The sequence below is a fragment of the Apis florea genome, unplaced genomic scaffold (genome assembly GCF_048593485.1).
Source record: "Apis florea isolate Af1SG1 unplaced genomic scaffold, ASM4859348v1 contig_3756_pilon, whole genome shotgun sequence".
Classification (NCBI taxonomy): Eukaryota; Metazoa; Arthropoda; class Insecta; order Hymenoptera; family Apidae; genus Apis; species Apis florea.
In genome coordinates this window covers 737,941-760,395 of record NW_028256838.1, presented here as the reverse complement: position 1 = coordinate 760,395, position 22,455 = coordinate 737,941, and the positions used below count along the sequence as shown (strand labels likewise).

Below are 22,455 nucleotides of genomic sequence, written 5' to 3'. Positions count from 1 at the left end.
CAATAAGGATGGACAGGTGTTGCAATCCTGCAAAAAAGAAAATACTTTTCGATACGAAGATATTATAGATAATTGCCAATAATAGATATAATTTCTGGAAAATAAGATCTTAATAATTAAATAATTATTTCAATTTCCGCCAATGTTAATAACATGATAAAATTCTAAAATTCTTTATTAACTGCATTTATTAAACAGATTTTGTTCTTAGAAAATGGAAGAAAGTTCGAGAATTTCTACTTGAAGTTTGTAGCCTGCCAATCGTCTGTCTTTAACTATGGACATACCGTCTATCCACGTGTCACACATCGGTAATTAAAGTCCTTTAACATTGATCTCTATTATTGTCCACGTGTATTCTTAGCCCTTTACTCTCGAAATGCAGACAGTTTGACAATCCCATGGACTAGAGACAAGTCAGTTTCAAAGATTCATTTGCACACTTGGCAATAAATTTTCACTTGGAATATATTATAGTCGTTTAAAAATTAGCAAATTCCATTTATAGCTTCTTCAAGAAAACAATTTTACATTTTTTACAATTTTCTTACGTTTCTCTACAAATTTCTTATATATAGACTACTAATGTTTATGCATTCGTAGAAAATTTTATTCAAAAATATAATATAGTTCGAACTACGACGTATATTTTAAAGAATTAATCTTTATTTTAATTCGCAATCTATTTGATTATATTTTCACGATTTATAAAAAAATAGCATTAAAATTAGCTTAATTGGAAAACTAATCATTTTCATAAAGAAAAATCGTATGATAATTCATCAGAGCTTTAAACTTTAGAACTTTTGTAACAATGCTCGAAATTAGAATTATACATAATTATACGGTAATTTAATATTTTTCTGTTAACCAGCTAACTATTAATACGATAGTTTAGATTGCACACGTATACGGTAGATTCAGAGCGTGAGTGTCATAGCACATGACACTTAGGATGCAAGAGCTGTAGAAGTTGAGAGGAGAGGGTGGAGTAGTGAAAGAGGGTGTGAAAGCTGGATGAGTTCCAAGGCATGCAGGAAAATAGTTTTAGTTACATTGTTGCTTTAGACTAACACGGAGGCAAAACAAAAATAAATCTTTCCTAAATCTTTTATGTCTAACTAAAGGATGAACGTTTATATTTCTTTGTTCCTTGATATGAATGATTTATTATGCAGATTATGGTATTTCGTACTTGCAAATATTTCAAACGAAAGAAAGAAACGAAACTTAGTAAAATTATATAAACTTAAAAATATAATAAATTAATCAAAATTAGGCTAAGCCTTACTTTTCAAAATAATTAATGAAATTTCTTATTATCAGAAAAATTGTAACAATTTTGAAATTTATGTAAAAAGATTATTTTAGAAGATGCTGTCCCATTAATCTTTTAATTTCTAAATAATTGTTATTTAATCTATATTGAACATGTATCTTTGTATTAATTGTTAATATTATTTATTCATTCATTCATATATAATAATTTAATTATTTTTTTATTGAAGCAATTTAAAAAATAGAAATAAACAACTTATATATTAATATATAAAACAAAATAATTATTCTTTTTAATGTTTTTATACTATATTATTAATTGGAAACAGTAAATACTATTTCAAATTAATAACATTATATTTTTCAATAATAATAATAATTGAAAACAGTTAAAAATTCATATATACATATATAATTTTAATTTAAATAAATCATATATTTCTTCTTCTTTATAGATTAATTACTTAATCTTATTTTCTTCTCCATTTTCGATAATGTTTCAATAATAATTATCAATCGAAAACAACTACTTCTTCGTTCTAAGTTAATTAATTAAATTTGCTTCGTCTCCATTTCGCAATCCTCTCGAAAATATCTCGAAAATGTAAAAATTCAATCTGATGTTTAACTTTGCACACGCCAGAGAACAACATGGAGGATGGATAAGAAGGTGTGAGTCGAAGCGAGGGTGAAACCTGGATGAACTCCAAAGCGTGCGAACGGATAATGTTACAGGCACGAACGATCTCAGTTCGGTGAAGCTGAGAGTCCCGTCGAGAGAGCGGAGTATCGTCATTGTCTATTCTTCTCCCTATTTGTCACGCCTTTGCTTTTGCGGTTGGTACCACGAGTAAGCCAGTGTTGTTACCATGACGACCCCACGCCAACTGATGCTGAATACGTAGGTCAGAAAAAAAAAAATCTGTGTTGTAACACGTCGTACGTTTCAGTGACGATTCATTTTCAATCCCAATGTTTCGAGTAATTAAATATTTGAAAAAATAAAAATGGTAGATCAAACACGAAATATTTTTATTTTTCGTTTCTTGAATTTACATAGATTTTTGTACTCGTACTTCTTTTTATGCCTTTTTTAGTCTTGTTTTTTGAAAAAAATTATTTTTATTATTGTATATTACAGTTTTATCTTATAATAATGGAATAAATAATTTCTATATTGATAAATATTTTCTTCGATGTTTTTTGTTAATGTGCGTAAAATTATCAAAATAGTCAAATGTTGAAAGGTTTTTGTTGAAATTAATTTCAATTATTTACCATGTTTCGTCTTATTTTCTCAAAATCAAACAATCAAATATTTAAACTAACCTAATTCTAATAATATTTAAACACATCTGCAAACAAATTATTTTTAATTTTTATCATTTTATCATTTTTATTAATATTTCCAAAAACGATAATTTCCAAATTTCAAACGTCAAACAATAGAAAATTAAATTGAATCTTTTTTCCCAATCTTTTCTTCTTTTTTTTTTTAATTATTTTCAATCATTTTTATTTTCCAAAATAACATCGATCAAATATTTCACACGATTCTTACTTTTTTTTTAATAAACCACCCCCGATGATTTAACGTTTGATCGCCCTCCATTTAAATCGGCGAGCAACGCGTAGTAGAAAAACTTTTTTGACCCATTGTACGTATGTACATAGCCATGAACGTTTTTTCATCCCCTATTCTCGCGCAGAAGAGGGAGAAGCAGTCGGCTTGGGGTGGAAGAAGCACTTGTGAGCTATGCGGAAGTGTAACGTCACGAGTTCGCACCGAGTGAAAAGCGTCTAGTTCTCACTCTCTCCATCGCTGTCTCGGTTTTGTTCCATACCTCTGTTTCTCTCTTTCTCTCTCTCTCTCTCTTTCCTCCTCCTTTATGTTTCTTTCCATTTAATAGCCACTTTGAGCTCTCGCACGAATCATCGCAAAAGCTGTTACGTGATTAGTGACGGATGAACGTTCCACGTCCTCGAGATTGTACGTTTGCGTTGCTGAAGACGTTAATTGTCGGATGATTCAGGAGATTGACTTTATTTTCGATACGAGAAAATGGAAAAAATTGGAATATTTCTATAAAAATATATAAATAATGTTTACATTATTCAAAATATTATCCTCTTATGTATTATATTTGTTATAAAATAGTATTTATATAAGTTGTATGAAAACTTTTTATTTGAAATATTATTTTTTTATGTAATTACTATTTCAAAGAAGAATTTATTCGGAAAATCATTCGAAGAAGTAAAAACATCTGAATCTATTTATCTACTTTGAAAATTTATTTTTTTTAAATCTTGAATGTAAGTAAGTAATTACTCGTGTTAATATTTGTATTGCAGTTTCGAATTTGGTACTATTTCGATTTTAAATATTTGATTATAATCATGGCTTACAAATACATATTACATGTACATTGTATATTATTATTATGCATAATAATAGCATTATTATAATTTGCAAATGTATAAAGAATTCGTTTGTAACATTTACTTTAATTTTTTAAAATATAATTCCACCAATAATTAAAGACAAGTTATAAGAATAAAATAGATGTGTTATATGAGAAATATATTTTTATATCTATTCAATGTATTCTCATATTAAGAATACAATTTTAAATGTAGAATATCTCGTACAATAGGATGATCGAGCATTGAAACCTGTGAACATTTTAAAATTTCATTTTGTATTATTAAATCAAATTTATATTTAAAAAAAATACCAAAACTTCAATAATTAATCCTTTAAATCAATATTCTACTAAAAAAAAAACTATTCCATCATTGTACTCTATGTACAGTTTCATTAGAATCAGAATTTTCATTACTTTTGACAATATCGTTAATAAAACTCGCATAACTTTGGCGATTGATATTATTACATCACTTGTGAAAACAAAAATTATAAAATTACAATCTAAATACAAAAAAAAAAAAAGTGAAACGAAACACCTTTAGAAACAAGTTTTCCAGACAAACGATTTCGTTACATTCATAACGTTGACGTATATCTTTATTACCAGACTTATAATCTCTTATCTGTAATTAATTGAAACCGATGACGTGAATATCGCTCACCATACAATCTACCCCCGGCCATTCTAATTACCACTTCAACCGTACAATTATATAAACACATTCTCTCTCTCTCTCTCTCTCTCTCTCTTTTCGATCGTGTAACCCTTTCCTCCTGCTGCCTAGTTGGAAGTCACGCGAGGAGAGATGAAAAATTGCGCGGAATGCAGATACGAGGCAAACGATAGGAAGCGCGATCGCGATAGGACGATTGTCACCCGGATGTTCCACGCATGCAAAACAGTGGCAATTAAGCGGGCGCGATTTGCATACGTGTATTGTTACGCCGGCCAAGGGACAGACGATGGAAAAAGGGAAGCAGGAGGAGAATGGAGAAATTACGAGATAAAATGTCACTTGACGCACGGTCATTAATTATAGATGATAATTGAACATGAATTGAATAGGCTGGACACGATGAAAAATACGATGAGTTATTGGCTTGATCGTTTCATATTAAGGGCTCTATTTTCTATTCTTCTTGTGTATTGTGCTTGTAAATATCGAGAATATTTTATTATTTAACTTATTTTATTGGGTTGTATACGTATATCTTTGGATTTTTAGAGAATTTTTACAGAATGCGTTAGAAAGGTGTCGACGAGTGATGTCTTGATATTTTTGGACGAGCGAAATATATACATTGTAGATAAATATGGATTTCGATATGAAAGAAACTTCTTTTAAATCTCACGAGATGGCGCGAAGTGCTCGTATTACTTGCAAAGTAAAATTTACCGAATATGGAAAATTTTCCAAGTTTTCTCATTTGCGGTGCTTTGTTTTATGATCCTTACGTGCGAGGCGAGCGACATGAGCTGCAAAGTGGCGAGGAATAATGTTAAAAGCATATACTCGTATCTTTTTATTACCTCCATCTTCGATTGATGTTATCCACGTAAGAAAGTTAAGCTTTATCGTTCGCGTTATGGATCGTGTCTTTCCTTTAATATATGAGGATTAATTTTTTACTCGCTTCAGAAAATACTCAAGCCCTAAAATACCATATCATACTCATTTATCATTGGCATTGCTGTGAATAATTCTCTATAAAATCGAAAATCATCGTCTTTATATTCTACCTTTTCGTCGATAACTTGTATTCATATTCAAATACGAAGTGTTTCGTGGAACATCTTTGAACAATCGGTTCTAAAAGCTAAAATAAATATAAAAGTTGGTATTTCAACAATGTTGGTTAAATCTTATTTATATAGTAAGTGGTAAGCAGTTTAAGTTTGCATTAGACGAAGCAAGATGCATATAAAGCGGAACACTGGCGCAAGATGAAGATAGAGCATTCTGATTCTATCTCCCTCTAACGTGAACTTCATGCTTATAAAATGTTTTAATAACTCAATAAACAAATATATTTGTATATTAACTTTTATATTTATTTTCCAAAATTGTCTCACGAATATATTTACTGGTATATGAATGGTATAAAATGATACAAGTGGAAAAAAAGATTTATAATTTTTTAACATAATGCTTATTGAATAAAAAAAAGTAAACAAGGATCAAAAAACTCAACTATTCTCAATTATTAATTTTATTAATATCGTATAATTTGTCAATAGTAATATGATAAATATTAGTTGTTCAAATATTGGGCTAGTGCAAAAATATGTTTCTTCTCTGTTTGAATTATTGAATTTAGGAGTCTAATATCACATATTAACTTTTGACATTTGACCTAATGAACTGCTATCAGATTAATTATTTAGCAAATTTCAATCAGAAGATTCGATTCAATCTTTAAAACAGTTTCCAGTTTCATTTTTAATGTAGTTAAAACATTATCAAATAAAAAACGAATATTAAAAATTTATAAAAAAATTGCTATTTTAATCCTTTTGAATTTCTAAGTATTCAAATATAAATAACAATTTCAAATTACTACTACTTCAAATTAAACAATTTTTATTTCCTGGCATTTATATATTAAAATTTTAATTCTAAGGTAAAATTCGATCAATGTCCGAATATTTTTTCGAACAAAAAATTTGTAATTGTCAAAATATAACCAATTATACGAATTTATGAATGAAAAATTCTTGATACAATTCTCAGAAATGTTCGCAAATATTTTTTCTAAAAGAATTAGAATAAAAACCAGTAGTTCATTGCAATGTCACCAGCAGTACGATAACGGAACTGTGAATCGCGTAGTAGTCTGTCCGTAATGGTATGCAAGTCGATTTTTCTTTCTTTCTTTCTTTTTCTTTTTTTGTAGTGGAATTCCACTTGATTGCAGTCGGTGATTCAATTTCACGCTGAGAAATACAAGTTGAACGTGCCGTCGCGTTAAAGATATACAATCGTACTTGGAATTGCTATCTCAAATTATATCAATATTATTACCTTTACAATAGCAAAGAATTGAATAGGAACGAAGATGCGTAGCTTTTGAAGATACCAGACTATTCATTCGAGCGATGGATTTCGAAGTGAAGGTAGAATTTGGCAATTTGATTATTTAAATTCTAAAAATTAAATTGTTGAGTGAATTGAATTGAAAATTGAGGATTGTAATTATGAAAGATAGAAGAGAAATTTATTCAAAAGATGATGATTGTACGAAATTAAATTTTCATAGCGGTTTTGAATTTTATTAAATTTTAGATAATTTTATTTGTTTTCGTTTTTAAATTTTTCGTAACTATTGTATTTAATTCTCTTGTGTAATAGGAAGATTTATAAATTGAATTGAAATAAATAGATGAAGTATCGTATTTTCGAAAATATCGTTTTTCTAAATTTTAACAAATATCATGCGGTTTAATGAATATTATTGTTCGATAATTGTTAATTCGTTTTAAATGTTGAAAATATTTTTCGTAATTAATTTATTCGAAAAATATTAAAAAATCTACAAACGAATTGTAGTAATAAATTTTATATTTCCATATATATTATATGTAATTTTAAATTTTATAAAATTTTAAATAATTTTAGAAGAATAACCATTAAATGGTTTCTCCAATCACCACGGTAATGAAAAAAATATAAAACAAATAAATTATTTTAAGATAGTTATAAATCTTTATTTATTTATATAAATTATTGAAATAAACTTTTTTCAAAATATCTGTTGAAAATATTATTCCGCGAATTATCGTTATTTATACAAATAATTTCATCAAGAAATTGTTTAGGAACAGTGATTAAATCAAAGATTGATAAAATAAATATTAAAATTTATCAGAGAAGCATTACATTCATATTACGTTAATGGAATAAAATAATAAATTTATTATCGAAAGTTTATAGTATTCAATAAATGTAATATTTACATTCTTTTTAATAGTCTATTCACTTTTTAAAAATATGTCAGAAATAAAAAGAATAAATGCAAAGAAATAATTGACAATAAATTCTCCGCAGAAATTTTAATGCAGAAAAATTTAAAAAATAATCAAATTATAAATCTTTGTTGAGTAAACGTCTGTTAAATAGATTATTTACGACAATTACTATTTAGCGATTTACAAACGCATTAATAAATCGAGAAATAAACGAACAAAATATTACGTTTCACTCATAATAAACATAAATTTCACAGTATTTACATTGCACTGTTTCGTGTCATTTCAGAACAAGGACAAACCACAAGCAAGAAGAAAACAACATTTTCGCGACTGCTTCGAGGACTAAAGACGCACAGGAAGGAGAAGCAAGCGCAAACTCAAGGTTCCCCGAGGCATGGCCGTGTAAGAATGGGAGTACCACAAAGAGTAAGTGTGTATCTGTGTACAAAACCATAATCCCACTTCACCGGAGCAGCTATTTACTACTGTCGATTCAGATTTCCTGTATATTCTTCAACTAACTACAATTTCATCCTTTGTTCACAATTTAGACTTTGTTACCTTGCTGTGTACTTACTTTGTATTTTCAATGGGAATATTTAGCAAATAATGAAGGTAAAATGATATCTGTCGACATTATAATAAAATATAACAAACAAATCGTTTTTAAATTATTTTCAAACATTGAATCAAAGAATTTGATGTTGAAAAAATATATATTATTATCTGTATATGTTATTTGAAATCAGTATAGATAAATATATTGATTTTTAATTATTTTAAATGTCAGATTCTCTTTTCTATGATTAATATATTAAGTATTAAAATGTAACCATATTTAATATCGATCAATTTGTATCAATGTAGTAAATAAATGAATTAGAAAAGAGAAAGAATTTATTAAATAATTTAGTTTTTTCAATCAGAATTACATATTATATAATATTATATAATAATATTATATATGAGGATATAATATTTAAAATTAATTTTCAATATAGTTTGAATATTGACGATATATTCTTAAAAGAAATTTTTTAAAAAGTGAATTAATAAATAAAATATGAACTTAATAAATTTCACTTAACACATAGTTTTGTTTCTTTTTTGAAAATATTTTTCTAAATGTTAAAATTATTATAAATTTTAGATATTAGATAATAGATATTTTTATTATATATAGATAAGATATAAAAATATTTTTTTTTATTTAAAAACTTATATTAAAATATGGTTTAAGCATTTAATTGGTATATTCAAAAAAAAAAAATAGATTTTTTTATGCTGCTAGCATTTTATCGTCCATTTTGCCTAGAACGATATATAACTTGCATACATATATATATATATTTTTTTTTTCAATAGTGATATCTAGATTTGTAATTCTATCTGCAAAACTGAAGAATGCAAGGCACGATCTGTCGGTTCTGTTTAATTCTATTTCACGGTTAACTTATATTTACGCAGCCGTAAAATGGAATACATAAATCCTGACTGCAATTCGTATTGAAAATTTCTCACTGAACTAGAAATATTACTATCGATTATTGAAATCATTTTAATAATTTATTGTTATATTTTTTGTTAAAGCAGTGCTTCTCAACTGGCAATCTCTAAGCGGATTATAAAGTAATTTTTGTACGAAAATAATAATAATGCAAGATTAACTGAAATTAATTATGGATATCGTCCTATATTCAAAAATATTAGTAAAATATTTGAGAAACGTTTTTTTAATTTACATCAATAATTAATTATAATTATATAATCTATCTAGTTATATTCTAATCTTTAGATTGCATTATATTAAATTATTTTGTCGTAAAAATATATAAAAAATACGTGTTTGAAGGTTTTACAAATTATAAACATGCATTATGTATATTTATGTATATTATATTTTGAAAGTTAAGAAATTTAGTTGATTGAAAAATCGCGGTCTATTTTTTATTTTAAAGATGAATATTTTTTTTCTTTTTTATTATTTTCTATTTCGAATAGGCACTGTGTTTCAATACGGAACGTTAAACGTTTTATCGCAGCAACCGGTAATTTTCATCTCCATGCCTTTCATTAATCAAACGTCACAAAATTACTGTGCAAGTAATTTTCATCCCGGACTGTAACTTGTAATTTTTTGATTCACTTTTAGACCAATTACTTCTGCAATTAGAACCTGCACCTTTATTTATACTATTTCTGCTCTCTCTTATTTCTTTTGTAAAAATTTTTTTCTCTTTTAAAAAAGTATAATAATCGTTATGCATAATTGAAAATATATTAATAGATGATTTATCATATTATATTCACACGTTTCGTTACTTTAAATGCAAATTTAAATGCAAATTTTAACTTTATCTTTAAAGAAAGAATGTCATTTTAATTAAAAAAAATAAATTTTTTTGACAAAGGGGTTAAAAAGTTATGTAAAAACATTGCAGATAATATCAATTATTAAAGAAAATAAGCATGTATGCACATTTTTCTTGAAATATATTAAACATTGTTTCAGTCGTACGATTCATTTTGTTTCGAAATAATTTTATTTATAAATGTATTTTGAATTGTACGAAGCACGATGCTATTTTTCCTATTACTGTCGATAATTTCGTGATCATTTCCTATTTCTCAATTTATAAATCATAAATCATTTGGCTTTTTGTTCGATATTTTATCGAAATCTTGATAATATTCTCAAAAAAAAAAAAAAGAAAATATTCTTATCTTGCTATATTTCGTAAAGCTTACAATATAATTTACAATAAATCGAATTACGCTGCTGATTATTTTGTTTACAAGATTATTTCTGTGAAACATGAGTTAAAAGATTAGAGGCGAAGACAAGAGGATGGGAATTATGCATGAGCACGTGGAAGATTCGAATATCCGTTACTTCCGGTTCGTTGATAAAGAAATTGGTGTGCATCAACGAAGTGAACAGCTTGCCTCTGAGAATTAAAGATTCTCAAGATTTCCCATGTGTCACCGATTTATTAAATTTTTCGATACCGACAATTTTAGACCCCTGAGATTACGAATCGTTGTCGCGACGTCTGAATAAAATTCGTCGAATTTCTTCTTCGATGAATATTTTTATCAATATGCACCTATATATATTTTGTAGAAAAATTTTAAGATTATATTTCGAAGAAAGGTTATTCTTAAAAGAAAATAATTATTCTCAGTCAAATGTATATTTTAAATGAGTATCAAGAAGAATGTTAAATTTCTTTTGATAAAAAACTTTTTATCAAAACTAACTTTAGAAGATTATTTTTTATTGATTTTATTATAAATTATAAATTATTAAATTGTCGTAAAAATTTATAATATTTGATACATTTTAGAGAAAATGTTTCGTGAAAATTCCTCATATAAACACGAACTCCTATTATCTGAATGAAAAATCATAGCTGATGGTAATTAAGTGGACTTTTGTTATACGAGCAATCTCATTCTCCGACATATAAATGGAGTTCTAAATGTATGCATAATAACGGTGTATTAACAATGGAAACGTATGTTTGATTATAATGTCCTTTTGAAAAAGTATAATATATTTGTAATTACAATAATTATAACAATTTTCAAATTTCATTTTCACGATGATACAATTTTAACTTAATTAATTGGTACATAGATGCTGACTAATATAAATGATTTAATTTCGACGAAAAATCAGGCTTTCGAAAGCCAACGAGAAAGTTCATTCCCCTGTTAAAATTCCCTCTCCCCGTTTCTTTTATCCGGCGATTGAAGTACGATAGGAAGTACATCGCACAAAGATCATTCGCACACCTCGTAGACAACCACTCAAAGACATTCCTCCCACTTTGACCTTGGTACAAAGTATCACGTAGCCCTGATAGTACTTGGAATGAAATTTCCTCGAGAGCCCTCGATAAAGCACTCGTACACGGCTAGTGCCTCGTTTCGGACTCTCAGCCCGAGGAAACCACTGGCCATCCTCTATCGATGGATCACTCTACACTGGGCCACAAATTCCACGACTTGGAGAAGAATTCGAGAGACTATGAGTATGCGTCACGGTAGAAATTAAATTACACGTGGATGATAGGAAGGAATCACGATATAAGCCGTGGCGAGACTGCGGTTTCCGTTAAGATGGGTGAAAGGGGAAAGGACATTAGAGTTGGTCAAAGAGTTTCTCCATCGTCTGATCCACTTATGTCGTCGTTTAATCCGGCTTCTTCTTCTTCTTTTTTTTTTTGGTTCTGACTTTGTCGAATGAATATATACCATTCCAGATAAATGTATAAATTTATATATAAATATAAATTTCATTCCAAAAATTATTTTGGTATTGTAAAAGGTAAAATTTCGGATCTCAATTATATGTAAGTTGTATATAAATAGTTAATGCTTATTTATACGAAGGTACATCAATAATTACTGAAAATATTAAAATTGGTTAAAAATTTTTTTCATTTCTCAAATTCAGTTTATAAAAATAAAACACTACGTTTATTTAAATGAATGAATAATAAAGATACTTGCATATTATTTGACAATAGTTATTATAAATAGGGAAACATATTGCAAGAAGAGTTTGGAAACACTATTCTGAAATTATCAATAATTCGTCTCCCTTCTTAAATGATTAAATAAATAGATAAGTAAGGTGAATCTCTTTTATGTATATTGAATGGAACTTGCAACAAGCATACGCGTATAGAATTTGTATTATTATCATGAATATCATAGTTAGGACAACCACAACCGTTGTATGAATCCACTATAGTGACCACGCCTGGGTCTCGCTGTCTAACAGAATATCCTGGTAGCTGCAATGGAAGGCAACCGACGAATTCTCAGAGTATACGTGCAGAACCGTGATTCTGACCCCAGAACAGAATATCGTGAACTGTCAACAGTAATACACCTGTCCCTTGTCGACATCACTGACCGCATATTGCTATTCCTCTTGTTTTGGCTTGACTGCTGCCAGTAATTCAATGAATAGAAATTTAATGATAGAATAATTATTTTTATAATTGTTTTAAATGTGTATTAAAGTTGGATTGATAAATTTAATTATTAATTTATTATTTTAAGAAACTGTGGCATGATTTATAATATTGTTAATAATTATTGATATCAAGCTGATAGAAAGATTAAGGATGGGGATTTCTGGAAGAAAAGAAAGTCTATCATTTACAAAATTTAATAATAATAATAATAATAATAAATATTGCATAAGCTTGTCTTAATCTTTTGTTATATTTCAATATTTGGAATATTTTATTTACAAGATTTATATTATATACAATAAATATTAAAGTTAAAACAAAACAAAAAAGTTTTTAATAAGATTAATTTTTTTGTTTGATAATTTCGGAAATGCTATCTTCTTTTTTAAGATGTTTATCTCAATTAATAAATTCTATACTGTCTGTAACAATATTTATTTAGTTAAAAACTGTCTGATAAGATAAAAATTATAAAAAAAAAAATAATGTAAAGAAAGAAAAATTATACAAAATGGAAATAAATTTAAAATAAAACAAAATGAATAAAATAAAATAAAATAAAATAAAAAGAATAAGATAACAGGATAAAATTGTTTGGACATTTTGACATAAATCAATGGCAGTTTTAAATGTGAAAATTTCTTCAAAAATTGAAACGTTGAAAATTGTGAATGATTCTAATTTTTTGGCCAGAAATTATGCGTGACATTATATCAAAAAAAAATTATAATTAATCATTTGTTGCATTATAAAATTGTAATTCTTAAATTTATCATATAAATAATTACGTTTATTTTATTATTATTAATTAATTCTTTAACTTAATGTAATAAAATTCTTTCCAAAAATCATAATATCTTAAAAATAGACAGATTTTCAAAGTTCTAACTTCTAACTTCGTTTTTATCAAATGTTCGAAAATAGTTAGATCGTTGTAAATGTCTAATGACATTACTTTAAATTGCCATATTCCAATGAAGAAGACAGTTTTCTTTCAATCCCTCTTATCAACCAGGATTTTGCCAATACCATTTTGAAAATCCACAATGAAGGAGAACTAAGAAGAGCTGGACGATCCATTCAACGTGTTCTCGATTCTTTCTTTGTAATTTTATCCACAGAATATCATGAAAATTCACCTTTCTTCTTAATATAATCAAAAAATACCAAAGATTCTATTTACATTTATTTACATAATAAAGCATGTATAAATTTTAGAAAACTTAGCTCCAATTGCGATACAATACGAGAAAAATGATTTTCTAAATAAGAATTAATCAAGAAAAGAAAATTTGTTTAAATTAAAAAAGAGATATCGAATATATCTCAAAGAATGATTTTACAGTCATAGACTACGACATTTTTATAAATTTCCAAGTAGTGTTTTATACGAAACTTGGAACACGTGTGAAGAACGTGTTTAATATTTTACGCCTCTGCAAAAGCACTCCTGAAAACCAGTAACATCACGCCATCGCGAATTCGTAAAATTTCTACGCAACCGTGAATTCCCCTTTGAATACTTCTAAATTTATGAGGTATTGTTGAGGTTGCAATTCACTGCCCGAGGAATAACTTTCGTGGCGATTTTTACTTGTTCACCGTTGTACATAAAATGGAGAAATGTAAAGGTAAAAATAAAATCCTGGAAATTGATTAAATAATAACACACGCATGTGTATATTTGGTACGAAAAAAAAAAGATGCAAAAGTATTGATTAAGTATCATTTTAAAGATTGTATTCAATTTTCAATTTCTTTTTTAATTTATATATATATATATCGATGTGTAATAAATAATTTAAAATTGTAATTATGAAAGAATTTGCTGAATATTTTTCAATCATAATTTCCTTTCAAGTAAAATTAACAAAATTAACAAAATTCTAAAATTTTGAATTATTTATGGCATTATTATAAACATAGATTTTGTTAAATTATGGAATTAATTTATGCGCCTTTATTTTGTAGTAATAGATTCTCATAAAGTATTTATTATCGTAATATCATAATGTTCAAACAAATTCCATTGTTTAACATATTAGAAATATTTTAGAAGCTCGAAATACATTTTATTAATATTATTACAAAATTAATATCATCACATTTTTTTTCATTTATTTATTTATTTCTATATAATATGATAAATAATCATATATGTTGTTTTTCTTTTATTTCATTAATTTATTCTCAAATTTTTATTATAAAAATTAAAAATATTATAATTGATGTTGAATTTTTTTATAATTTAAGAATCAATTACAAAATTACGAAAATGATAATCATGAATTTATATATAAAGGAATATTTTAATTGAAGAGACGAAAAAATTAAATATTTACTTCGAAAATTCGAAATATTTACATCCATTACGTATAAATATATTATATATTATAATCTTTTAATCGAATCATTTGAACTCTTAAAAAGTCATTATTTATGGAATAATATGAAAAAATTAAATTAAATGTTAGAAATCATTAATATACGTGGAATTTCTAATTCTTAAATCTAATTTATTATTATTTAAATTTTATTACAATATACACATGTAATCCATGTGCACGCTAGCTAACCTCCAATACCAAATTAACTTTGGGAACGAGCAACTTCGCCAGGGGACGGTCGGAAAAGTTTTAGTAGCGAAAATTATTTCAAACTTTCAGGGCCTATATATATTTCGAATAATGAATATTTAAACGAAATGAAAACCATGTTATTAGCAACCATGTGTCCTATACGCTAAAGTGATGTTTTCATTAATGTCAAGGTAGTAATATAGGACTTATCTTGGTAAATAAACTTGTCTAATAAATACGTATAATATTGTCGTTTATAAACGATGTATCTTATATAATGAAAAGAACAAATGAGAAGAAAATAAAAATGGAATTTAATCTTCTGCACTGTCTCAAGAAAATATATTATATTTATTTGTATTAAATGGAAGAAATTTTCTTTAAATGTTTCGATATCAATAATTTTCATTTATTCATCTTTTATCGTTTAAAATATATATAATAGTTAATTGTTGTATATTTATCATCACTAATTTTTAGAACTGAAACTTAAATTCTTGAGATATGAAAATTTTCTTCTATCTTACTTATTAAAAATATATTTCTTTTATAAAAAAACTTATAAGAAAATCACTGAGAATATCTTATCCATTAATTGATTATTGTATATATATATAATACTTAAAAGAATATTTATATTATTTTAACAAAGATTTAAAATTAACTATGCTTAATATCAATATAGAACTTTACATCTATCTCTTGATGAATGATTTTTTTATTTAAATGGAAGATTAAAAACATGAGTATAGTTAAAAAAAAATGCATATTCAGATCATCGTGGTAATAATTATATATGTTATACATATTTGTAATTTGTAAATAAATAATTATCTGATATATAATAATAAAATCTAAGTTTTATACTCAATATACTATGAAAATTGAATTTTTTACTGGCATTAAAAGTTTTCAATGAAAAAGTGCACTTTTTAAAATAAAAGTCAAATTTCCTAATTAAAAATTTTATTCTTTGTTCGAGATACTTGAATATAAAAGAACAATGTCAATTGATGCATCAGTTCTCGAAAAACAAACTGGAATTTCATATTACTACCTTCTCTTCTAGCATTAAATCGCTGGTTGCGACCTCTATAGTCTCAGTTTAACTTGGATCATAGCGGAAGAGAATTTGGAATGATTATCAAGCCAGAAGAGAGGCCTGAAGTACTACGAGTTCCAAACGATAGTTTGGTGAAATAACAAGTCCTGGTTTGATATTAGAGCAGTGCTTAAGCCATCTTAAAGGCCTGTTGTCGATCCCTATTGAGTTGTCACTAAATATTCCATGTTCGAAATTCCCATCTTCGGTTGCTGTAATCTGTCTCCAAACAATCGATTAAACAAGAGGACAATTTCCTATTGAATGATACATTTGGATTAATTGAAGTGCAATTCTATAAACAATGCTATATATAAATATAATGTAATATTTGCATAGAAAATAATATTATAATGTTAATCGTAGCATTGTTATACTATGTATTTCTTTATACATTGGTATTTTCCAAATTTTGAAAAAAGAAATTGCTGAAATTTTGTAAATTTGACAAACTCAATCTTGCAAAAAATTCTGAATTTCGATAATTTTTTTTTGAGATATTTATTTAATCAAACGATTAAATATTTAAAAAGAAGTTAAATAATTTTATGTTTTTAAGTTAGGTTTAGGTTTTATATTAATATGCAACAACAAAAATGTATATTTTACTGAAATGATGATACATTTTAATATGAAAGATTAATAATATAATTCTAAATTGATTATTATAATAATAATATAATAATAATAATAATAATAATAGGTATATAATACTTTTATAGGATAAATAATTGGAAGAATATTAATTGGAAGAAATATATATTTATTTACATTTATTATTATATATTTTAAAAAATTATATAAATTCAAATATATTTTCAGTAATTTATTTTATCATTTATTATCATCTATAAATCTTAATATCACTTCAATAAATTTTTTTATAACCCACTTCTTTATAATCACATTAAATCTATATCACATTTACACATTATTTTCAAGTTGAAAGTATCCATCAATTTTCCTTTGTAATTATCTACACCTTCGTTATATGGTAATTCCATTAAATTGTCTGAGTGTAAAACTGTGTAACGCCATTAGAATAAAAGCCCGTCTGTTTGCGTCGCCTTATATATACTATAATGAGAACCTTCATTTAAACCTATTTTCACTGACACTATAGCTTATGCTTTGTGTTTTTTAACTATATACTTTTTTTTTTGCTTCCATACACGCTACCTCGGTACTCTTACGTTTCAGTTAAATGGTTAATATCCACGAAATGGTGATTTGAGATTATTGTATACCAGCTATAGTTACATAACAATTATATTAGAGGATATAAGTTATTTGGTTTTTCTATTTGTTTCTCTCTTTTCTTTTTTTTTATTCTCATTACAGAAGATTTCTATTCTTTTAATATCTATGAAATGATTTAGAGAAAAAATGTATAAAATTATCTATTGAAATTAACTGATTACTTTACACTTATACTACATATAGTTTATTTTAATAATTTATTATAATATTTAATTAATATATGATATAAAAAATGATATAAAAAATGAATATATTGATTTTTAGAGATACATTTACATTGTAATATTATATCTAGATTTCAGTATTATTAGATTATTTATATTAATTTAAAGATAGTTTTAATCTATATAATAATACTAAATATCATTTTAATATATTTTTAAATTTTACAATTTTTAATAGTAATGAGATTTTAAAAGCTTGAAGATTATTTATAGCAATCATTGTTTCTTCATTAATATCTAATATTTTCATTCTTTTGTAAAACTGTATTAAATTTATTACGAGTTTACTATAATTAATTATTATATAAAGATGATCACTTTTTCATCAAAAAATAGAAATTTTAACATTGGAATTTTTTTATCTCAAATTCCTTATTATTTTAGCGAAAAAAGAAGTTTGAATTGTCTTAAAAAAAAAAAAATTGAAATTAATAATCAAACATATTGATAACAATTTATATTTTTTTTGTCCTTAAAAAATATTTTAACAATAAGAGAATATATTAAACATACTTTTAATATTTAATATTATTTAAAATCTCTACAACTTTCATTTACAAAATAACAAAATAAATTTTATTTATTCATCGCAATAAACAGTACGAATTCATCATTCATCTTTTCTAATCCACGTTTCAATCTCTGAAAGTGATATTCGCTTTTATCTTCACCATTATTACTTCATAAAATACTTATCAAACAATTCCAATCGTTTTCGAAAAAGAATCGAATTTTTTTTTTTTTTACATTCCCTTCTCGTAAAAGAAAATTGTTTAACCAAATGGCGAATCATACGCGTCGAATCTCATTTATCTCTCGATCGGGGCTCTCGAGAACACTCGACACGCATGCTCGAAACAGTTTCACGGAGCGCAACAGCGAGATGCGCTTTACACAATCGTACACGTTATCAGTGATCCACAACCAAGCCAATAAAGTGGATGAACGCACGGATGTAACGTCGATTTTATCGTTTCGGTGATCGTCCTCCGCCCCAGTGGCGGTGAAATGTTCCAGGTTTACAGCCCCAACAGTCCCTAGGTATACGATAATCACGTGAATACCAACCTCTAATGTCTAGGAACAGGCTCGAGGCAATGCATTTCAATACACCGACAACCTCCACGCTTGATTCCCCCAGTCTGGTGACTGGCTGCGAGTATACCTAAGTGATTCCGGATTGGCGCGCTAATGACTGTTTCATATTCATTGGGTGTGCGCATTGCTACCATCCTGCTGCGCTTCGGTTACATACGTCGGCCAACAGTTTATCGTCTCTGCTTCTCTCGTTCTTTCACGCTGCTCTCTACTAATCCTGGCTACGGTTAAACGCGGTTTCCATCCAGGTCTCGCCGCCAACTGTTGATCTGGATGATTAACGATCGAAAGCTTTAAGTCACTTTCACTTTTGTGTCGTTGTGCTACGTGTAATTCGCGTGTAATTTGTGATTCCACGTGTTGGAGCTTGGTTCAAGATTTTCGTTCAACGTATGACTCGTTCGATAATTTTACTTGGTCGGTAACGAGCGAAAGTTAATTGTACTGTTGCCAAGTTCTTAGATATAGATATAGATCATGATATTATATTATTTTAAAAACGTAGTTTTCGTAGAATAATAATAATGGATATGTATATATTTTTAATATATATATATATAATATGTATTTTGATCAAATAATTGATATTTGCGAGAATTATTTTCTACGATAGGAGGAAATTTTTTTTTTTTTTTTTGGTTTATGTTTTCAAAGATTTTGCTGTTTAAAAAATTTTGTACTAAAAAAAAAGATTCTTTGATATTAAAATAAGATATAGCGAATTAATATTGATATATTAATGCCAAGTGTTCAATATTGATGCTTTTGCTATGTATGGTTATCATCAAAATTTTATTTTATCTTTTTTTTTTAAAATCTTTTTTTTATTTCTTATATAAATACTTTAATATAAAGGAAACAAAAATTTACAATTCTGATCGAAATATATTATATAAATAAATGTCATCATTAATAATACCAAAAAATAATTTGAAATTTAATATAAAATTATCAATTTCCTTAGATAATTTGTCACTTTTAAAATCAATTTTCTCAAAATGCTCTCCAAAAATTCACATTCTACATTTTTATATTTTAAATCGAGGTATAATGATCAATCGATGGTCTTTTCCTCGTACCAATAATTACGAAAAACTCTATCGAAGAATACTCTGCGAAGAGATGCTAAGAGGATACGTTCCAGTATTTTTATCGATGCGCGTTGCATAAAAGGCCACCGAAAAGAACAAAAAAAAAAGGAAAAAACGAAAGGAAAACGACGCAACCAGACCGCGGCAGCAAAAGGTGGATGTTTTCAGGTGCGATCGATATAGCACATCACCCTCGTCGTCCCTTGAACTCTTTTCCTTTCTCTCCACCTGTCCTCTTCTCCCTTGATCCTCCCATCTCTGTCACCTTTTCGAGCCTACAGAATGGCCGCTTCTCTTTCCATCCATCGCGCCAATCCTTTCTCCATCATTTTCCTGCACGCCCTCTTTGTCTTCGGTTGCTGCGTCCCAATGAAAGTCTCAATGTCACGGTCCCTGTAATTTTCTTGTCTGAGCAGTAGCGCGTGTACAGCGAAACCGAGGCAGTTTTTTTTCGTGCAGCTCGTTCTAATTAGTAAATGTACCCGACCAGATGAAACATCGATAAAAAGAAAAGAAAGGAACGGAGAAAAAGAAGAAGGAGAAGAAGGAGGAAAAAAGAGGAGAAGGGAAGAGGAAAAAAGAGAAACGTCAGAATTGTACCGCCTTGTGCGTCGAGCACCCTACTGTTTTCGTGTTTGCGCGCACGGTTCCGCACGCACGCGGCACGCGGTTCATGCGACGTCGTTTCCACGGTGAGATTTCTCTAAAGTGGGGTTGATCGATTGCGGACTGTCTAGACGGTTCGTTTGAACGCGTTCGTGCTCTTTTCAACGAGCGCCACCACGTCGAATCGTATTAACGAAACAAATTGGTGGCCGCGTTAAAGGCAAATTTTCGTAAATTAGTTCAGTCGCACAAAAGCTCCCACCGAATTACATTGGTACGAACGTATTTATCCGACGATTCGATCGTTCTTAATTCGTTTGATCACGAGTTATTCACTTAACGAGCGAAAATAATTGTATTTTACACCGTGCTGTTCGAATCGAAACTCAGTCGATAAGTAAGTTATTTCTCTTATCTGAAAGGAATTGGAATGAAAAAATATAATCTTTATTTAACAATCTGTCGATCTATTTTATAGATTTTTTTTTTTCTAATGTTTTTATTGTATAGATTATAGAGAAAGCAAATGTGAAGATTAAATTATATTTATATTTAATAATCTTTTAATGATCTTGGAAGAAATGAAGAAAAATAAATGTCTTTGTTCTTATTGGATTTGAATGACATTTTTAACTAAATTTTGTTTTGTTTGAAATTAAGTTATGCTAGAGTAGTAATGGATTTCAGTTGAGCCAGATAATAATTCTTGATCGTTGTTTTTCATAGTATATTTCTTATAATTACAGTTAAATCAAAATTACATACAAAGTTAGAGAATTCAACTAAGTAACACGTTCATGCAACGTATTTACCTAATTATAATATATATTCATAGATCAATAGTCCGACAATTAAAACTTATACATAGAACGAAGTCATGAAATATAAATTATACAAAATATATATTTCAAATGAAATTGTAAAGCAACATGTATAAAGTAATTTACAAAAATTTGTAAAAACATTCTTGTTTAATATCAATGATGAAATTCTACAAATAATTTTTCTTATTAGTTAAATCAAATAATAAATAAATATATAACAAATTATTTGCAACAAAATGCATCTCTTTTATTTATTTATTTTTCTATAATTTTAAAAAAAAAAAATTACAAAAAATTTGTCCCAGAAAAAGGAGTTTTCATCTCATCAAATTACAAGTTCTTTATATACAAAACTTTTTCACCCTTATATTTGTTTCTTTCATTCTTTCGATTCGCTTCATTAAAAGCAACCTGTATTAGTTAGCCACGAATGTGGCGGAAAATAGCAAGGATTGGAAACTCGGATTTCTCCGCAACTTTCACGGAAATTGCTTATCCGCGCGGTGCTTTCTGACTGTCCATTTCCTCCGCGGAAAAACCGTTTATCCCACATTTTTCCCAATCGTGCTCCACACGTAATCAAGAATCGACACTTATCCTTGCACACGTTCTGGTAAACTGGCCGGTGAAGCGTATTAGAGCGAGTTTTCGTTAGTCGTTTTAACTTCCCGCCGTTCTATTGCCTGCAGGTGTTAGCACCAGAGACAACAATGTCTGTACCATCGAGTAATTAGAACGGAGCGCGTCAGCTCCTCCTTCAATCATTGGATTTTTCAACCCTAGATTTTTCTTTTCTTCTCCGCTAATCTTCCAGTATATCGCGTACAATACAGTTCAAAAGTACTCGAAACGTGTTTATATTTTTAACATTTCAATTTCCAAATTATCTGTAAAAATAATTGACACGTTTGTGCATGTAACAGTGTATTGGTGTATCCAAGCTGGAATTGGAAAATGTATTACAAATTTAATAAAGAAAAAAATTTTTTTTGCTTTTCGAG

General features: G+C 27.5%; 1 protein-coding gene across 1 annotated transcript in view; it reads left to right on the top strand.

Annotated features, from left to right (window-relative positions):
- The window catches only part of LOC100871988 (uncharacterized), an 87,872-nt gene that overhangs the window by 31,094 nt on the left and 34,323 nt on the right, over positions 1 to 22,455 (top strand). The window contains exon 4 of the mRNA XM_086914908.1: positions 7,966 to 8,105. Coding sequence (XP_086771034.1) covers positions 7,966 to 8,105 — 140 coding nt within the window. The remainder of the gene's footprint in view (positions 1 to 7,965; positions 8,106 to 22,455) is intronic.